Raw genomic sequence first — 13,838 nt, forward strand, 5'->3', positions numbered from 1 at the left:
GCACAGTGTGATCCAATGTTATCGGATAAGATGGAGAAAAAAATGTCTCCATCTGCTCAGTTGTGTCAGTCAGTGAAAATCAGACTGCACTCAGATGGAATCCGAGTGCAGTCCAATGTTTTGTCATTGAATTGCATGGTGGAGTGTGATCTGAATATCAAATGGAAATCAGGCTGCTAGAGTAACATTGGTCCTTGTGTGATCCAATGTTTTGTCAGATTTTTGCACTTGGACCAAAAATACAGTCGTCTGCACGAGCCTTTAGAGATATATGAGGTGCAAGTTGCAAAATAAATTGATTTATACATCTTTATTTTTCAGACAATAGTTGAGGGCGACTGATTACATTATATGTCATCATTTTGCATTTTTTTTCCTGTGGCTCCATTAAGGTGGCACAAAATGATATTCACCGTACGGGCTCGTCCACACCACCATATTTTCGGTCCAAGTTTGTTTTAAAAAACGGACAACATTCGGACCAATGTTATTCAATGGGGCAGTGCAGATGAACTATTTTTTTCACTGCCTGAATCTACATGTGAAAAAAAATTACAGCATGAACAATATTTCTCCGAAAATCAGATGCGACTCATCCATTGAAGTCTATGGGTGAAAAAAAATGATCAGATGCCACAGCACAGCATCCGATTTGCATGGATACATTGCAGTCCTGTAACATAGGAAACTGTACATGGTCCTGGAAATGATTAATAGCTGCTGATGTAAAAAAAAACACAGAAGGCGAGAAAGAAATGTCCTACTTTTCTGGATGAAACTCTGCCCGATATTTTATACTGTCGCGCCTGGGTCGGCACACTTCTGTTTTATGCTCTTGTTTGTATGATCCCTAAGACACGCTCAGGAGCTATGGTTTGAACCAAGGCCTAGCTTTTTGGTCTTCCCCTGTACAATCAATTAAAGGGGTTGTCTCAAGTTTGAAGTTATCTTCTACCCATGTGATAGGTGATGATAACTTCTCAATCACTGGGGGTCTGACTACTGGGACCCCAAAGATTTCAAGAACTAGGGCTCGGAAGGGCCTTGTGTGAACGGCGCAGTGGTTAATCATGCGCACAGCTGCTCCATTCATTTCTAATAGGACAGATGGAGATAGCCAAGTGCTGCACCTGGCTGGTGTTCGGCCCTCCCAGAAGAATGAATGGAGAGACCCCGTGCATGATTGACCACCGCTCCATCTACATGGGACTTTTTAGAGCTCTGGTTGTTGAGATTAGTGGGGGTTCCAACAGACACCACCTCAGCGATATAGAACTTATCCCATATCCATGGATAGGAAATAACTCCCAAAATTTAGAATACTGTACCACTTTATTTTTGCAGCTTTTTTTAACTGTAAGACTGCACGGCTGACCATAAAGGCTGCATTGTTTGGCTGGAGAGACAGCTCTCACTGCAAGATTAAAGGGAACATGTCATTAAATAACGTCATTAACCTGCAGATATGGGGTTAATCTGCAGTTAATAGCGTTCTGACACCAAGCGGCCCCCGTACTGAGAGCCCCACTGCCGGCAGGAAATTAACTTTATTCCACCAGGCACGTTCAGTCTTTCAGTAATAGTAGTGGGTAGGCTCGGTTTCAGTCACCTCTCGGTGTATAGTGACTGACTGACTGACAGCCAGAACTAATGCTGAACTGCTGTCAGTCAGTGTCAGGGGCGCTGTTAAATTCACTGCTAGCTAAAAACTGAACAGTAACTGAAACCGTATCGGCGCCATCCCTACTACTGAAAGAGTCAACCTGCCTGGAGGAATAAAGTTCATTTCCTCCTGGCAGCGGGGCTCTCAGTGCAGTGTCAGAATGCTATTAACCTGCAGATTAACCCTATATATGCAGTTGAATATCATTATTTCACATGATAGTGCTCCTTAAAGTGATTGTGAAAGAAAACAGTGGAAAAACTGAAGAGACACTAAGTTGGTACGGTTAAAAAACCACAGCATGACTGTACTGCGAGAACACAGCCTAAACATATAGCAGTTTCAAGAAAAATATAGATAGCACTTTCAGTTTTCACAAGTTATTAGCCCTTTACATTCTCAAATCGATATGTGTATTAATTGAATTTGCTAAGTAATGACTAATTTGTTGGTGCCGTTAGATAGAAATTGCAATTTCGCTGGAATTACAGGAATTCTGGTGGGCATTATCGATGAATGTCCTGCACTTCCGCTCCATGCAGCCTGTGGGAAAATAATGGCTACAAGTCTCCGGCATAGAGCAAAAGAAATGAAAGAGATCTACTTCAGCATAGGTGAAGGTCTCACTGGACACAGGTCAACCTGGAACAATCGCAACATTCTCGCTCCTTGTGTTTCCTTGAATTGGTTACTAAAGTGTTATCCTACATCTCCTATAAAAAATAAGACTTTTCTACCTCTCTCGTGTTAGCAGTTGTGAGTTTCCTTCTTCACTCAGGAAGGACTTACACCCCACGTGTTTACTTTATCTCTGTTTCATGCCTCACGGGGCTTACAGTTTTAGACTGTAAGCAGCAAGGTTCCTTAAAGGGTCCATATTGACCTTTAGGATCACTACCTCCAATAGGTGGTGCTAGAGATCTAGTCCTCTTCCTCTCCGAAGAGGAAATTTGCATATTTAGTTTGTCAGAGGAGTATGCATGGCGCATAAGTCTCCTCACTCTGACATGACATGCCAGGCCTGACTTGTCACTCTGCACATGGAGATCCCAGAATGAATGACAGAAAATAACTGCATGTGATGAAGGCAGAAAATAACTGCATGTGTGAACAGGCGTGTAAAGCACTGGTCATAAAGGGCTGCTGATGTACAGTTATTTCGTAGCTCCTATAATGGTAATGTCCAGCTAAAAAATACTACAAAATTCAATATAAGATACGGTCTTATAATAAATGCCACATTTCGACCATCTCTGCCATTTTATGTTCTAGCTCATTATATAGTATGAAGACACAAAAGTGCACAGTGAGGTAAAAAATACTCTGTTGTAAAAATCACAGTAATAAGCAAGTGCTAGTCAAAAGATGGAAAAAACAGGGTATCTAGTTGATACTTTTTTTTGCAAAAAAATGTATACTAAGCTGCTCCACCAATCGTCAAGGTATACCCATATAGAGCAGTCCTAACTAAAGTATATAATCCCTATCTGATGTATTTAAAACCTGATCATCTGTATAGTACCTGTATAAGCAGGGTTCAGAGAGGGAATTTTCATGTGGACATGCTGGATGGAACAGCTTTGATGCAAATGACCCATAAGGAGTGGTGGACAACAGAGTATTTTTGACCTCACTGTGCTCTTTTGTGTCTTCAAGTTTCTTGGTGGTGTGAACAGGTTCCTACAGACTTGTTCAATGTGCAAGTAGCCCATGTGTTTCTGGTTCTCATTATATAGTATGTAGAGTTCAAGTACAATATCATTAAGGGACCACTGGCATCGAATCAAAGTTATCAAATCAAACATATTGAATCTGCCGAGTGTTTCTCTACATTATAAAATCAGTGTCCGCTCATCTAATACTCTACTGTAATAGCGACTGAGTAGCGTCGTAGCTTTTACCCCAGGGGTCCGATTTGGCCCTTCCAGCTGTTATATTGAGGCTGCCAAAGCCTCGCGGACTCTTTAACGTGACATCACTTGGATAGGGCTTGGCATGTTACGGTGTTTCCCATAATGTTCTTTCTATTCTAAATTCTGAGAGTATTAGGATGATGGACACCATTCTCCCCATCATTACGCGTGGTGCCAAAAGACAAGAGCCAATTACTACTAGCTGGAAGAAAAGTCCCAGGATGAATGAAGGTTTCTTGACTCACGCCCCACATGTGCTCCATCTGATGGCTCTATCTTTGGCAATAGCCCATTTGTAGTGTGAAATCAGTCAGGAGGGAAGGGAGCAAACTTCTTCGTCCTGGGGGTCTCGGTCTGAGGGCCAGCTGGCCACATATTAAACACACTGCAAAGTAATCATCTACGACTGGGGAGAAATGTCTGGCCGGGACTACAAGACGGTCAAATATTTCTCATCACGGTGTAAGGACCCTAAATCACACATGCTACTTAGGAAGTGTCTTTTTTTGTGTGCCAACAGAGTAGAAGTAAGACCCTTGTAGGACAAATGAGGAATGCTCTCTCTCTAGCAGTGAATCAATGGATCTCACAGAGAATTCAGCTCAAAGGGACATCCTGAAAATCCACATAGCACTCATATTTCAGTGTCAGCTACAAGTCAGAGGTGCAAAAAGCCTTAAACACGCCCCTCGGCCATGAAAGGGGAGACAAGCGGAGGAGAAAGCCAGGCCCTGTTCCTGCTGAGTGTCTGCTCCTCCAACCATTTCACCTGCTGATCCCTGGGACTCCACTCAATTCCTGCTCTGCAGCGACCAACCTTTCCCCATCCCACTCCAGTTTATTTCATTATTTCGCTTCTGCCTGATTCATACCTCCAAACAAAGTGGCAATTGTGCGCTCCTTTTTTTTTGCATGGATACATTTTTAAGATTTCTCTGCTATTTTTTTTATCTTTTTTTTTTCTTGCTGCTGAAAATAAGAAAAACACTGGCAAAAGTACAAAAGTGGATTTAATCCCATCATCGTTAAAACTCAAAAACCGAACAGATACTTTTAAGTCGGAGTTTCTATAAACTTTGCCCTTTGTACAGATTTCAGATCTGGAAGACATAGAGTGATTCGGAAACAATGGCTGCAGAATGTGGAACCTTTCTAGATGTATAAACAATCCGATTCCTGTGGAACAAGTCTACTCATTGTAGATACTTATCCTACAGAGCGAAAGCACATCGTCACACTTCATCTATCCATCGACTTTTTATACAAGGGCCGCATTCTGTGTACAGCCCTACAGAATATGGTGGTGCTATACAGATCGTTACATGTATGATACAGTTCTCATTTGTCCTTTGTACGTCAGACGAATGTAACACATAAAAATACCAACAGAATTCATGCTTTATACACAGCAACAAGCTGAAAGAGTGAAATGAGAAATCGGGCTCTGCTACATCTATATTATACTAATCAAAACAGCATTTTTTGCTTTCTTCTTTCTAGCCATGTCTCCTTTTTCGTGTTATTAGCTTCTTGTCTCCACATGTCTGGGATCCTAAGGGGCCTTACTATAAGTAACCCTTTATAACATACGCGGGATAGAGTTACACACAGCCAGCAGTATGGAAAGTCTTGGCTATGGGGTGTTACAAAGTTACACTTTACTTTTAATTACTTTTTGTATGCGTTTTAAGAGAACATAAATAAAAAAGTTCTAGTAACATTGATTCCAAGTAGGTGAGGACTACATCTGATATACATTTAGGGCCTGTATCCCATGGGTTTAGGCCTGTTTTGGTATTACAGAGTTAACCCACTTATTAACCAGACGCCAGATCTGATTTCAAGTGCAAACTTTTACTACAGAATGGCGGATAGAAGTATTGATGCTGACATACAGAATAAGTGCAATTTCATGACTCCAGACTCCTTTTCTTGTTGCTGAGATCTAAGTACAAGTGGTAGTTTTCTGTAGGAAACTGTTTTAATGACAGGGAACACAAGTCTGTATTTCGGGCTCTTTACAATCTTCTCTGTCCTACTAATTGGTAACATACAATTATCCGCTCTGCAAACCACTGAACTAAAAGTAACAAAGGAAATCATGCATTACACTGTCTGTGTCTAGGAAAGCCAGATTGTTAGAGATACCTTCAACTTCCTAAAGTCCTGTTCGTGAGAGATACTGTACCTACAACTTCCTAAAGTCCTGTTCGTTAGAGATACCTACAACTTCCTAAATTCCTGTTCGTTAGAGATACTGTACCTACAACTTCCTAAAGTCCTGATCATTAGAGATACCTACAACTTCCTAAAGTCCTGATCGTTAGAGATACCTACAACTTCCTAAAGTCCTGATCATTAGAGATACTTACAACTTCCTAAAGTCCTGTTCGTTAGAGATACTTACAACTTCCTAAAGTCCTGTTCGTTAGAGATACCTACAACTTCCTAAAGTCCTGTTCGTGAGAGATACTGTACCTACAACTTCCTAAAGTCCTGTTCGTTAGAGATACCTACAACTTCCTAAATTCCTGTTCGTTAGAGATACTGTACCTACAACTTCCTAAAGTCCTGATCGTTAGAGATACCTACAACTTCCTAAAGTCCTGATCGTTAGAGATACCTACAACTTCCTAAAGTCCTGATCATTAGAGATACTTACAACTTCCTAAAGTCCTGTTCGTTAGAGATACTTACAACTTCCTAAAGTCCTGTTCGTTAGAGATACTGTACCTACAACTTCCTAAAGTCCTGATCGTTAGAGATACCTACAACTTCCTAAAGTCCTGATCGTTAGAGATACCTACAACTTCCTAAAGTCCTGTTCGTTAGAGATACTTACAACTTCCTAAAGTCCTGTTCGTTAGAGATACCTACAACTTCCTAAAGTCCTGATCGTTATAGATGCCTACAACTTCTTACAGTCCTGATCGTTAGAAATACCTAAAACTTCCTAAAGTCCTGATCGTTAGAGATACCTATGACTTCTTAAAGACCTGATCGTAATAGATATCTACAACTTCTTAACGTCCTGATCGTAAGAGATACCTAAGACTTCCTAAAGTCCTAATCGTTAGAGATACCTATGACTTCTTACAGTCCCGATTGTAAGAGATACCTACAAATTCCTAAAGTCCTGATCATTAGAGATACCTATGATTTCCTAAAGTCCTGATTGTAAGAGATACCTACAACTTCCTAAAGTCCTGATTGTAAGAGATACCTACAACCTCCTAAAGTCCTGATCATAAGAGATACCTACAAATTCCTAAAGTCCTGATCATAAGAGATACCTACAAATTCCTAAAGTCCTGATCATTAGAGATACCTATGATTTCCTAAAGTCCTGATTGTAAGAGATACCTACAACTTCCTAAAGTCCTGATTGTAAGAGATACCTACAACCTCCTAAAGTCCTGATCATTAGAGATACATAAGACGTCCATAAATCATGATTGTAAGAGATACCTATGACTTCATAAAGTCCTGATCGTTAGCGATACCTACAACTTCTTAAAGTCCTGATCGCTAGAGATACCTATGACTTCTTAAAGGATGTGTGGGAGTCTCATCCAAGTATAAATCTGACTGTAAATATTGACAGAACTCATCCACGATAATAGTTTGCTGTCTAACATTTTTCTCTCCGCAATTGACACTTGGTTTGATAAGAATGCATAATGCAATGTGAGCCCATACCTTATAGGTATAGCAAGCTGTGAATAATACCACTACGGATGTAGCAGTGCTGAACGTGTTAGATCCAACACCACCCTTATGAACCACTTCCGATATCAGATCGTGATATCATCAGTTGGGCCAAATGATAAACTCAACTTACTGCTCAATGGATGAAAACTTATTATTAAATGACCCAAAGAAGAAACTGACTCATTTAGAATAGAGAATGTATCAGGAAATTCCCCACCTAGTTAATATAGGCTGTGGATGGGGATATTCATACTGTGAGGAAACAGGGCAGGGACCTTGTCACACTGCTAATCTATCCTGCTCAGAATCATATGAGAGGATTTTATTTCCTTTCTTCAGAATAAAGAATCCTCAGTTCACCTTTGCTGGAGCTTGATGAATGTGAGAGCCCAGAAGAGGGCAGAATACAGACAGCCCGCACTCTACAGCCTGCACACTACTGCACTGTTTCCAGCAGCTTTCATACAAGACAAACATTGCCACAGCTACCATACAGGAACACAGTGCACCCATTATATCATCTACTGTGGGTCTCTTGTGGCACATACCACTACTTCTAAAGAATCTCAGCACTTAATGCCACATGTCCTCCTGCCTGTAAGTTACATTATACCTTTAGACTTAATAAGTGATAACTTTGGTCAAGGTAAATAGCACAATCTAGAAGAAGCATTGCCTGATCTACAGATTGACTTTCACCCCTATCGGACCAGGAAAGATTTGTTGAGGCCTCCTATGCATTTTGCTAAATATTTAAAAGCAAGAGGTGCCTAATAATCCCACTCTTACAATAGGGTCATACATGTCATCATAGAACAAGTCAAGATTTCTATGCAAAAGATAGCAGTAGTTTTAAGACAAGCCACATCTGCCTGCATATATATATATATATATATATATATATATATATATATATATATATATATATATGTACAATAATGCTTGCGTGTAATGTCAGCAGCAGGATTTGTGCATTTGTCCCTACTTTACTTCCCTGCCCTATTGCCTGGATTGTGCAAAACTTTTATTATTCACAGCTGTTGTGACTTTATCATATAAATTATATTATAATCCACCTTATACTAGCTCTACATGAGTCCAACCCCTTTACTAGCAATTCTATATCAGATCCAATAAAGCCAAGAGGGCACCATGGTATTTGTAGTTCCACAACACCTCGAGACTCACAGATTGCATGTGACCTTCAGACTCTTGCTCAAATACTATTAAGGAGAATGATTGAATTAAACTAAAAAAGGTACTGAAATGAATGCATACAGCTAAGAGCCTAGAGGATATCCAGGTACCCAGGGATTCTATGGGGAAGATCTCCTCTGGAGGAGTGACTGATTCTATAGGAGTATTCTTTCCATCCAGGAGTCATCTCCCAGCCTGGGTCTGCAATATGAAGGTGGTTGGGGTCTGTGAGTCTGGTCCCACCCCTCTCATAGACGTGTCTGAATGTGACATCCCCTGGGGGGAGGAATTCCTAGCACAGAGGGATCGTTGCAGAAAGAGAAAAAAAAATCCACCCTTCTATCCCTGTCCATAGACACCTAACGGACCACCATCACCTTTATCTCCCACCTCCCAGGACAGGATGACCTATAGAAGGACCATCCAACATCCTCAGAGACAACCACTGCTACACAGTGCACAATGATGCAAAGTTCATGACTTCTCCGACCTGTCACCTGTGTCCCAGAATTACAACCCCCATCCTGCTCTCTGTGCAGAAATGCTGGTGGTGCCCGCACCTTCCCATGAAATGAATGAAGACTACCAGGAGCATTCATGTGAAGCCCTCAGGCATGGTGCCATGGACTCCTGTAGTAGATGATTGTCCTCACAAGGCTTAGACCTTTCTGTCCAGGTCTGTTATAGTTCCTGGCTCCTGATGGGGATAAGAAGAGGGGCCCATCTGTCCCCTTAGGTTTTTTTTTCTCTTACCTCCTCTGACCTCTGCAGCTTGGAAAAGGAAAGTCAAAGTGATGAGTATTAGAGAGCTAAGGGATGAATCCCACAACCTCCTTTTCGTTTTCCACCTTGTGTTCCACCTCTCCATCTCCAACTCCAAATACTGGGAGCCCCCCTGATGATAAAGAATCTCAGGATTCAATCTACAGCACCAACTCCTTCCAAAAGTCCAGGAGGTGATCACTACACAGCCATAAGGAGAAGGAAACCCAAAAGTCTGACAGGGGGAGGGGGGCTTGGGTGGCTTTTCTTCTCCTTTGCCCAGCTGAGATGTGTTCCTCCCCAGTCCCCTGCCTGCAGACTGAAGAAGGTATGAGGGCTTTAATCAAAATGCAAACCTCTCTCTCTCCTCCTAAAGTCCCACCGTCAGGGGGCTGGACTAAGACCCCTCTGCTGGGTCTCCAGGCATTCTCCAGCCTTCCTCTGCTAGCAAATAGTGTTCAGTTTCCAAAAATCAAAGACCCTCCCCAAAGACAGGACTCTCCAGGTTGGTCCAACCCCATCTCCCACCCTCCCAAAATAGAGGTCTCCAGCTATATCTGTCCAGAGGGCTGAGGATAGCAGGCAGTGTAGAAGGGGGGACAGCTCCTTCCAGGCTCCTGGTCTTCCTGTGCTCTGTCCTGCTTCCAACCTGTGTCTGCACTTGAGAATCTAGAGTTACCCTCAGGATTACTAGTTCTGCAGAGGATACAACTTTCTACAGTCCTGGCTGATACATGTGCAGCACATGGGGAGAATCAGTGTTTTATAATATCTGCATAGCACATTTCTTCTACTTATCAGACAAGTATTTTATGTGTTGCACTGTAACTCATGAGCAGCTCTGCAGAACTGTCAAAGATCAGATAGAAGCCTCCAAGATGAAATAATTTACAGTATTTCTAAATAGAATAAGGTTGGATTCACACGTGCAGAACTGAGCTAAGCACAGGTGACGGGAGCAAGTATTCGTCAGTAGAAGATATTTTTGGTCTTTATGTTGTCCATATGCTAAACCGATAGTACACAGGCCAATACAAGTGAATGGTAGATCACACGTGCATTTTAAAAAAAAGAAATCAGATTCGCTCAGTAAACTCAACGGGTGTAAAAAAAATAACAGATCCAGTAAGGCTTCTCCTTTTATCAGACCTAGTGCAATTATTATCATAGGAAATTGTATGTGGTCTCGTGAAAAATTGTAATTGATGTACAGTATAGACCAAAAGTTTGGACAGACCTTCTCATTTAAAGATTTTTCTGTATTTTCATGACTATGAAAATTGTACATTCACACTGAAGGCACCAAAACTATGAATTAACACATGTGGAATTATATACTTAACAAAAAAGTGTGAAACAACTGAAATTATATCTTATATTCTAGGTTCTTCAAAGTAGCTACCTTTTGCTTTGATGACTGCTTTGCACACTCTTGGCATTCTCTTGATGAGCTTCAAGAGGTAGTCACCGGGAATGGTTTTCACTTCACAGGTGTGCCCTCTCAGGTTTAATAAGTGGGATTTCTTGCCTTATAAATGGGGTTGGGACCATCAGTTGTGTTGTGCAGAAGTTTGGTGGATACACAGCTGATAGTCCTACTGAATAGACTGTTAGAATTTATATTATGGCAAGAAAAATCATTAAATGAGAAGGTGTGTCCAAACTTTTGGTCTATACTGTATAAATATTAGAGATGATCCAATAAATTTGCAAGACCCTAGTCCAATGGCGATGTTAGTAGTCGGTGTCAGCTGGATGGGAGCACTGGTAACCATCTCCTACATGGCCAGTGTATCTTCTGATTTGTAGGCCTGGTCATGGACTGCTGATGTGGCCACTGAATCATGGTCTCACAATTTGATATGATCATCTCTAATAAAAATACTTGTCATTCTGATGTAATAAACAGAATTACGTATAACATACGGATGGAATAGCGTCAGTTGTTTCCAATGAAAAGCAAATACATTTACCTACATTTGCCTAAAGTGCTTAAAGGGATTGTGCGGCTTTAGGCTACAGGTCTGCAGTCAGTCTATGTCATTGCAGACTTGTGAATCGTCACAGCTCGCGCACTGTGTGCTGTGAAGATTCTCCGCTGCTGATGCAGGAGGAGATCATGTGATCACAAGTATGTGATTGGCAGACTTCCGGCCACATTCCGACTAGACTATGTCTGACCTCGCTCAATACACTTGCAATGAGTCAGGCCGTGCCCATCTAGTCGAGATGTGGCCGTATGTATGCAAATCACTGCCATTTCCAGCAGCTGCACTGGAGAATCCTCACAATGAGCAATGTGCGCAATGTGATGATTCACATGTTTGCAGTCACATAGAGTAACTGAAGACTTGTAGCCTATGGCCGGGCAATCCCTTTAACTTTAGGGTACTCTCTTAGCATTAGCTAAAAAAAACTGCATTGAAAATCTCACCAATAATTGCATTGGCAAATCCAATCTTTAAAGGAAAATATGATATGTCTTGATATTCAGTGTTCTGCTTGATGGTATGAAGTAACAGGTAAATTAGATGACCAATAGTAAGTAAAAAGCATTCACGAATAAAGTGCTGTGTGCATAAGAACAAGGATCAAATCTCAGGGGAACTCACATGTCCTTGTAATCACATGCGTTATATATTTAATTTTTAGTCAAACTGGGAAAGTTCTCAGAATGTATAAATGTGCCACATCATTGCAAAAACCACGGAGTCCAAAATAAATTCACCCTATCATGATATCTCTTCAGAATTCTTAGAGAGGTCTCAAGAAATGACAGGACTCAAAATTTAGTGATACATATTACCTGATGCTGGGACGTGACAGACCACAACACACGTTTCACGTAAGCTTCTTCAGGGGGCGTTACATTAATGTAATGTCCTACCTGTGCTGCATTAACATCACCCATTTCCTGACAAAATCTATGTCTGCCAGTGTGCATTTCACCATTGATACCTGGCCGAACAAACATGGGCAGGGGCGTTATATCTCACTAACTGGGCACTGGGTGACTCTGGTGGCTGTGGTGGCAGGTGGTCAAGGGGCTGCTCCACAAGTCTTTGAATCCCCAAGGTTTGAGGGACAAACCTCTGTTTCTAACAGTTCCTCCACTGCTTCTGTCTCCTCCACCTCCTCTAGGGTCTCCACCTGAGCCCTCAACCTCTTGTTTAAGCAAACCCAAGTTCCAACTGTGCAGATAGTATCTCCCCCACCTCTGTACTGCACAGCCATGGCTCACTGCAATCAGGCAAAGTTTAAATTAATGTTTCTTGAAGATCGCAGTCACACAGCTCAAGAGTTGTGGACAGGTATCCAGACCAAGTTAGAGCAATGGCTGTCTCCACTAAACCTGAAGCCAGTGAAGAACGTGTGCAACAACGGTGCAAGCCTAGTGGCGGCCCTATGCAGTGGCAGCCTCACACACGTGCCTTGCATGGCTCACGTACGCAACCTGGTGGTACAGCAATTTCTACGCTACTATCCCGGCTTGGATGTGCTGCTGTAAAAAGCACAGTCGCTGTGTTCTCACTTCTGACTATCGCACCCCGCAGGTCATCGACTTGCATTGCTACAGAGGTTTTTCAGTCTACCGGTTAATCATTTGATAAGTAATGTTCCAATAAAGTGGAATTCCACTCTCGACATGTTGCAGCGGCTGTGGCAGCAGCTGTAAGGGGCACAATAAGGTGTCCGTAAATATGAATCTTTGCTTTCCTTGTAATGCTATTGTAAATAATTCATGTTGTGCATATTTATGGTACCCGTTGTGTAAATGCTAAGTATGATTACTGTTATAGTTGTAGGGAAAGCGTAGTACCCTAGTTTGGGCACTAGATGTGGGTGCAGAGTTATTCAGCTTGCAAATAGTTAAGTGGGAGGAGCTAATGGCAGTTAATTATAGGCTGAACTGGATGGACAAATGTCTTTTTTCGGCCTTACTAACTATGTTACTATGTTACTATGTTAATCTGGGAAACATCTGGAAATTTGGATCAGTTGGGCGGGAGCGCCCTGTAAGGGCAGTCAGCTCTCTAGCAGCCCAAGATCCAGTCAGGCAGCATCAGGGCCCAGAAGTCTATGAGAGAAAGAAGAAGGGCATTGAACGGGTCACTGGCAGTATAAGTGGGACTGTGGCTGACAGGGAGGAAAGAACTAAGCAGTATGGACAGGTCACTTAGAATGTGGCGGCTTGCTAGGTGGAAGGATGTACTCGGGACCAGGGTGAAATGGTCTAGAGGACTCCTTACTAAAGTAAGACTGGGCACAGAGGATGCTGGAGGACCGGTGAGCACGGTTCGTTCCAGAAGCGGGCTTAGTAAAGATGAAGGAAAGACAGAGAAAGAGGAGAAGCTGTGAAATGCAAAGCCTGAGATAAATGCGGACAAGGAGAGAGAGAAAGATAGTGGATTATATCCGTGCTGCCAGACAAATCAGAATGCAAAATATTGTTATATGACGATGGCGGTTTATTCTACGCATTTCGAAGTTATCATGAATTCTTCTTCAGCGACTGTCTTTGTGGTATTTCCTGAAGAAGAAGTCATGATGACTTCGAAATGCGTAGAATAAACCACCATCATCCTTTAACC

General features: G+C 41.9%; 1 protein-coding gene across 1 annotated transcript in view; it reads right to left on the reverse strand.

Annotated features, from left to right (window-relative positions):
• COL11A1 (collagen type XI alpha 1 chain) overlaps positions 1-9,658 on the reverse strand; it is a 301,659-nt gene extending 292,001 nt beyond the window's left edge. The window contains exon 1 of the mRNA XM_069737373.1: positions 9,238-9,658. Within this exon, the coding sequence (XP_069593474.1) occupies positions 9,238-9,352 (115 nt within the window). The 5' untranslated portion in view covers positions 9,353-9,658. The remainder of the gene's footprint in view (positions 1-9,237) is intronic.
• Between the last annotated feature and the right edge of the window lie 4,180 nt (positions 9,659-13,838).

The sequence above is a fragment of the Ranitomeya imitator genome, chromosome 8, assembly GCF_032444005.1.
Source record: "Ranitomeya imitator isolate aRanImi1 chromosome 8, aRanImi1.pri, whole genome shotgun sequence".
Taxonomy (NCBI): domain Eukaryota; kingdom Metazoa; phylum Chordata; class Amphibia; order Anura; family Dendrobatidae; genus Ranitomeya; species Ranitomeya imitator.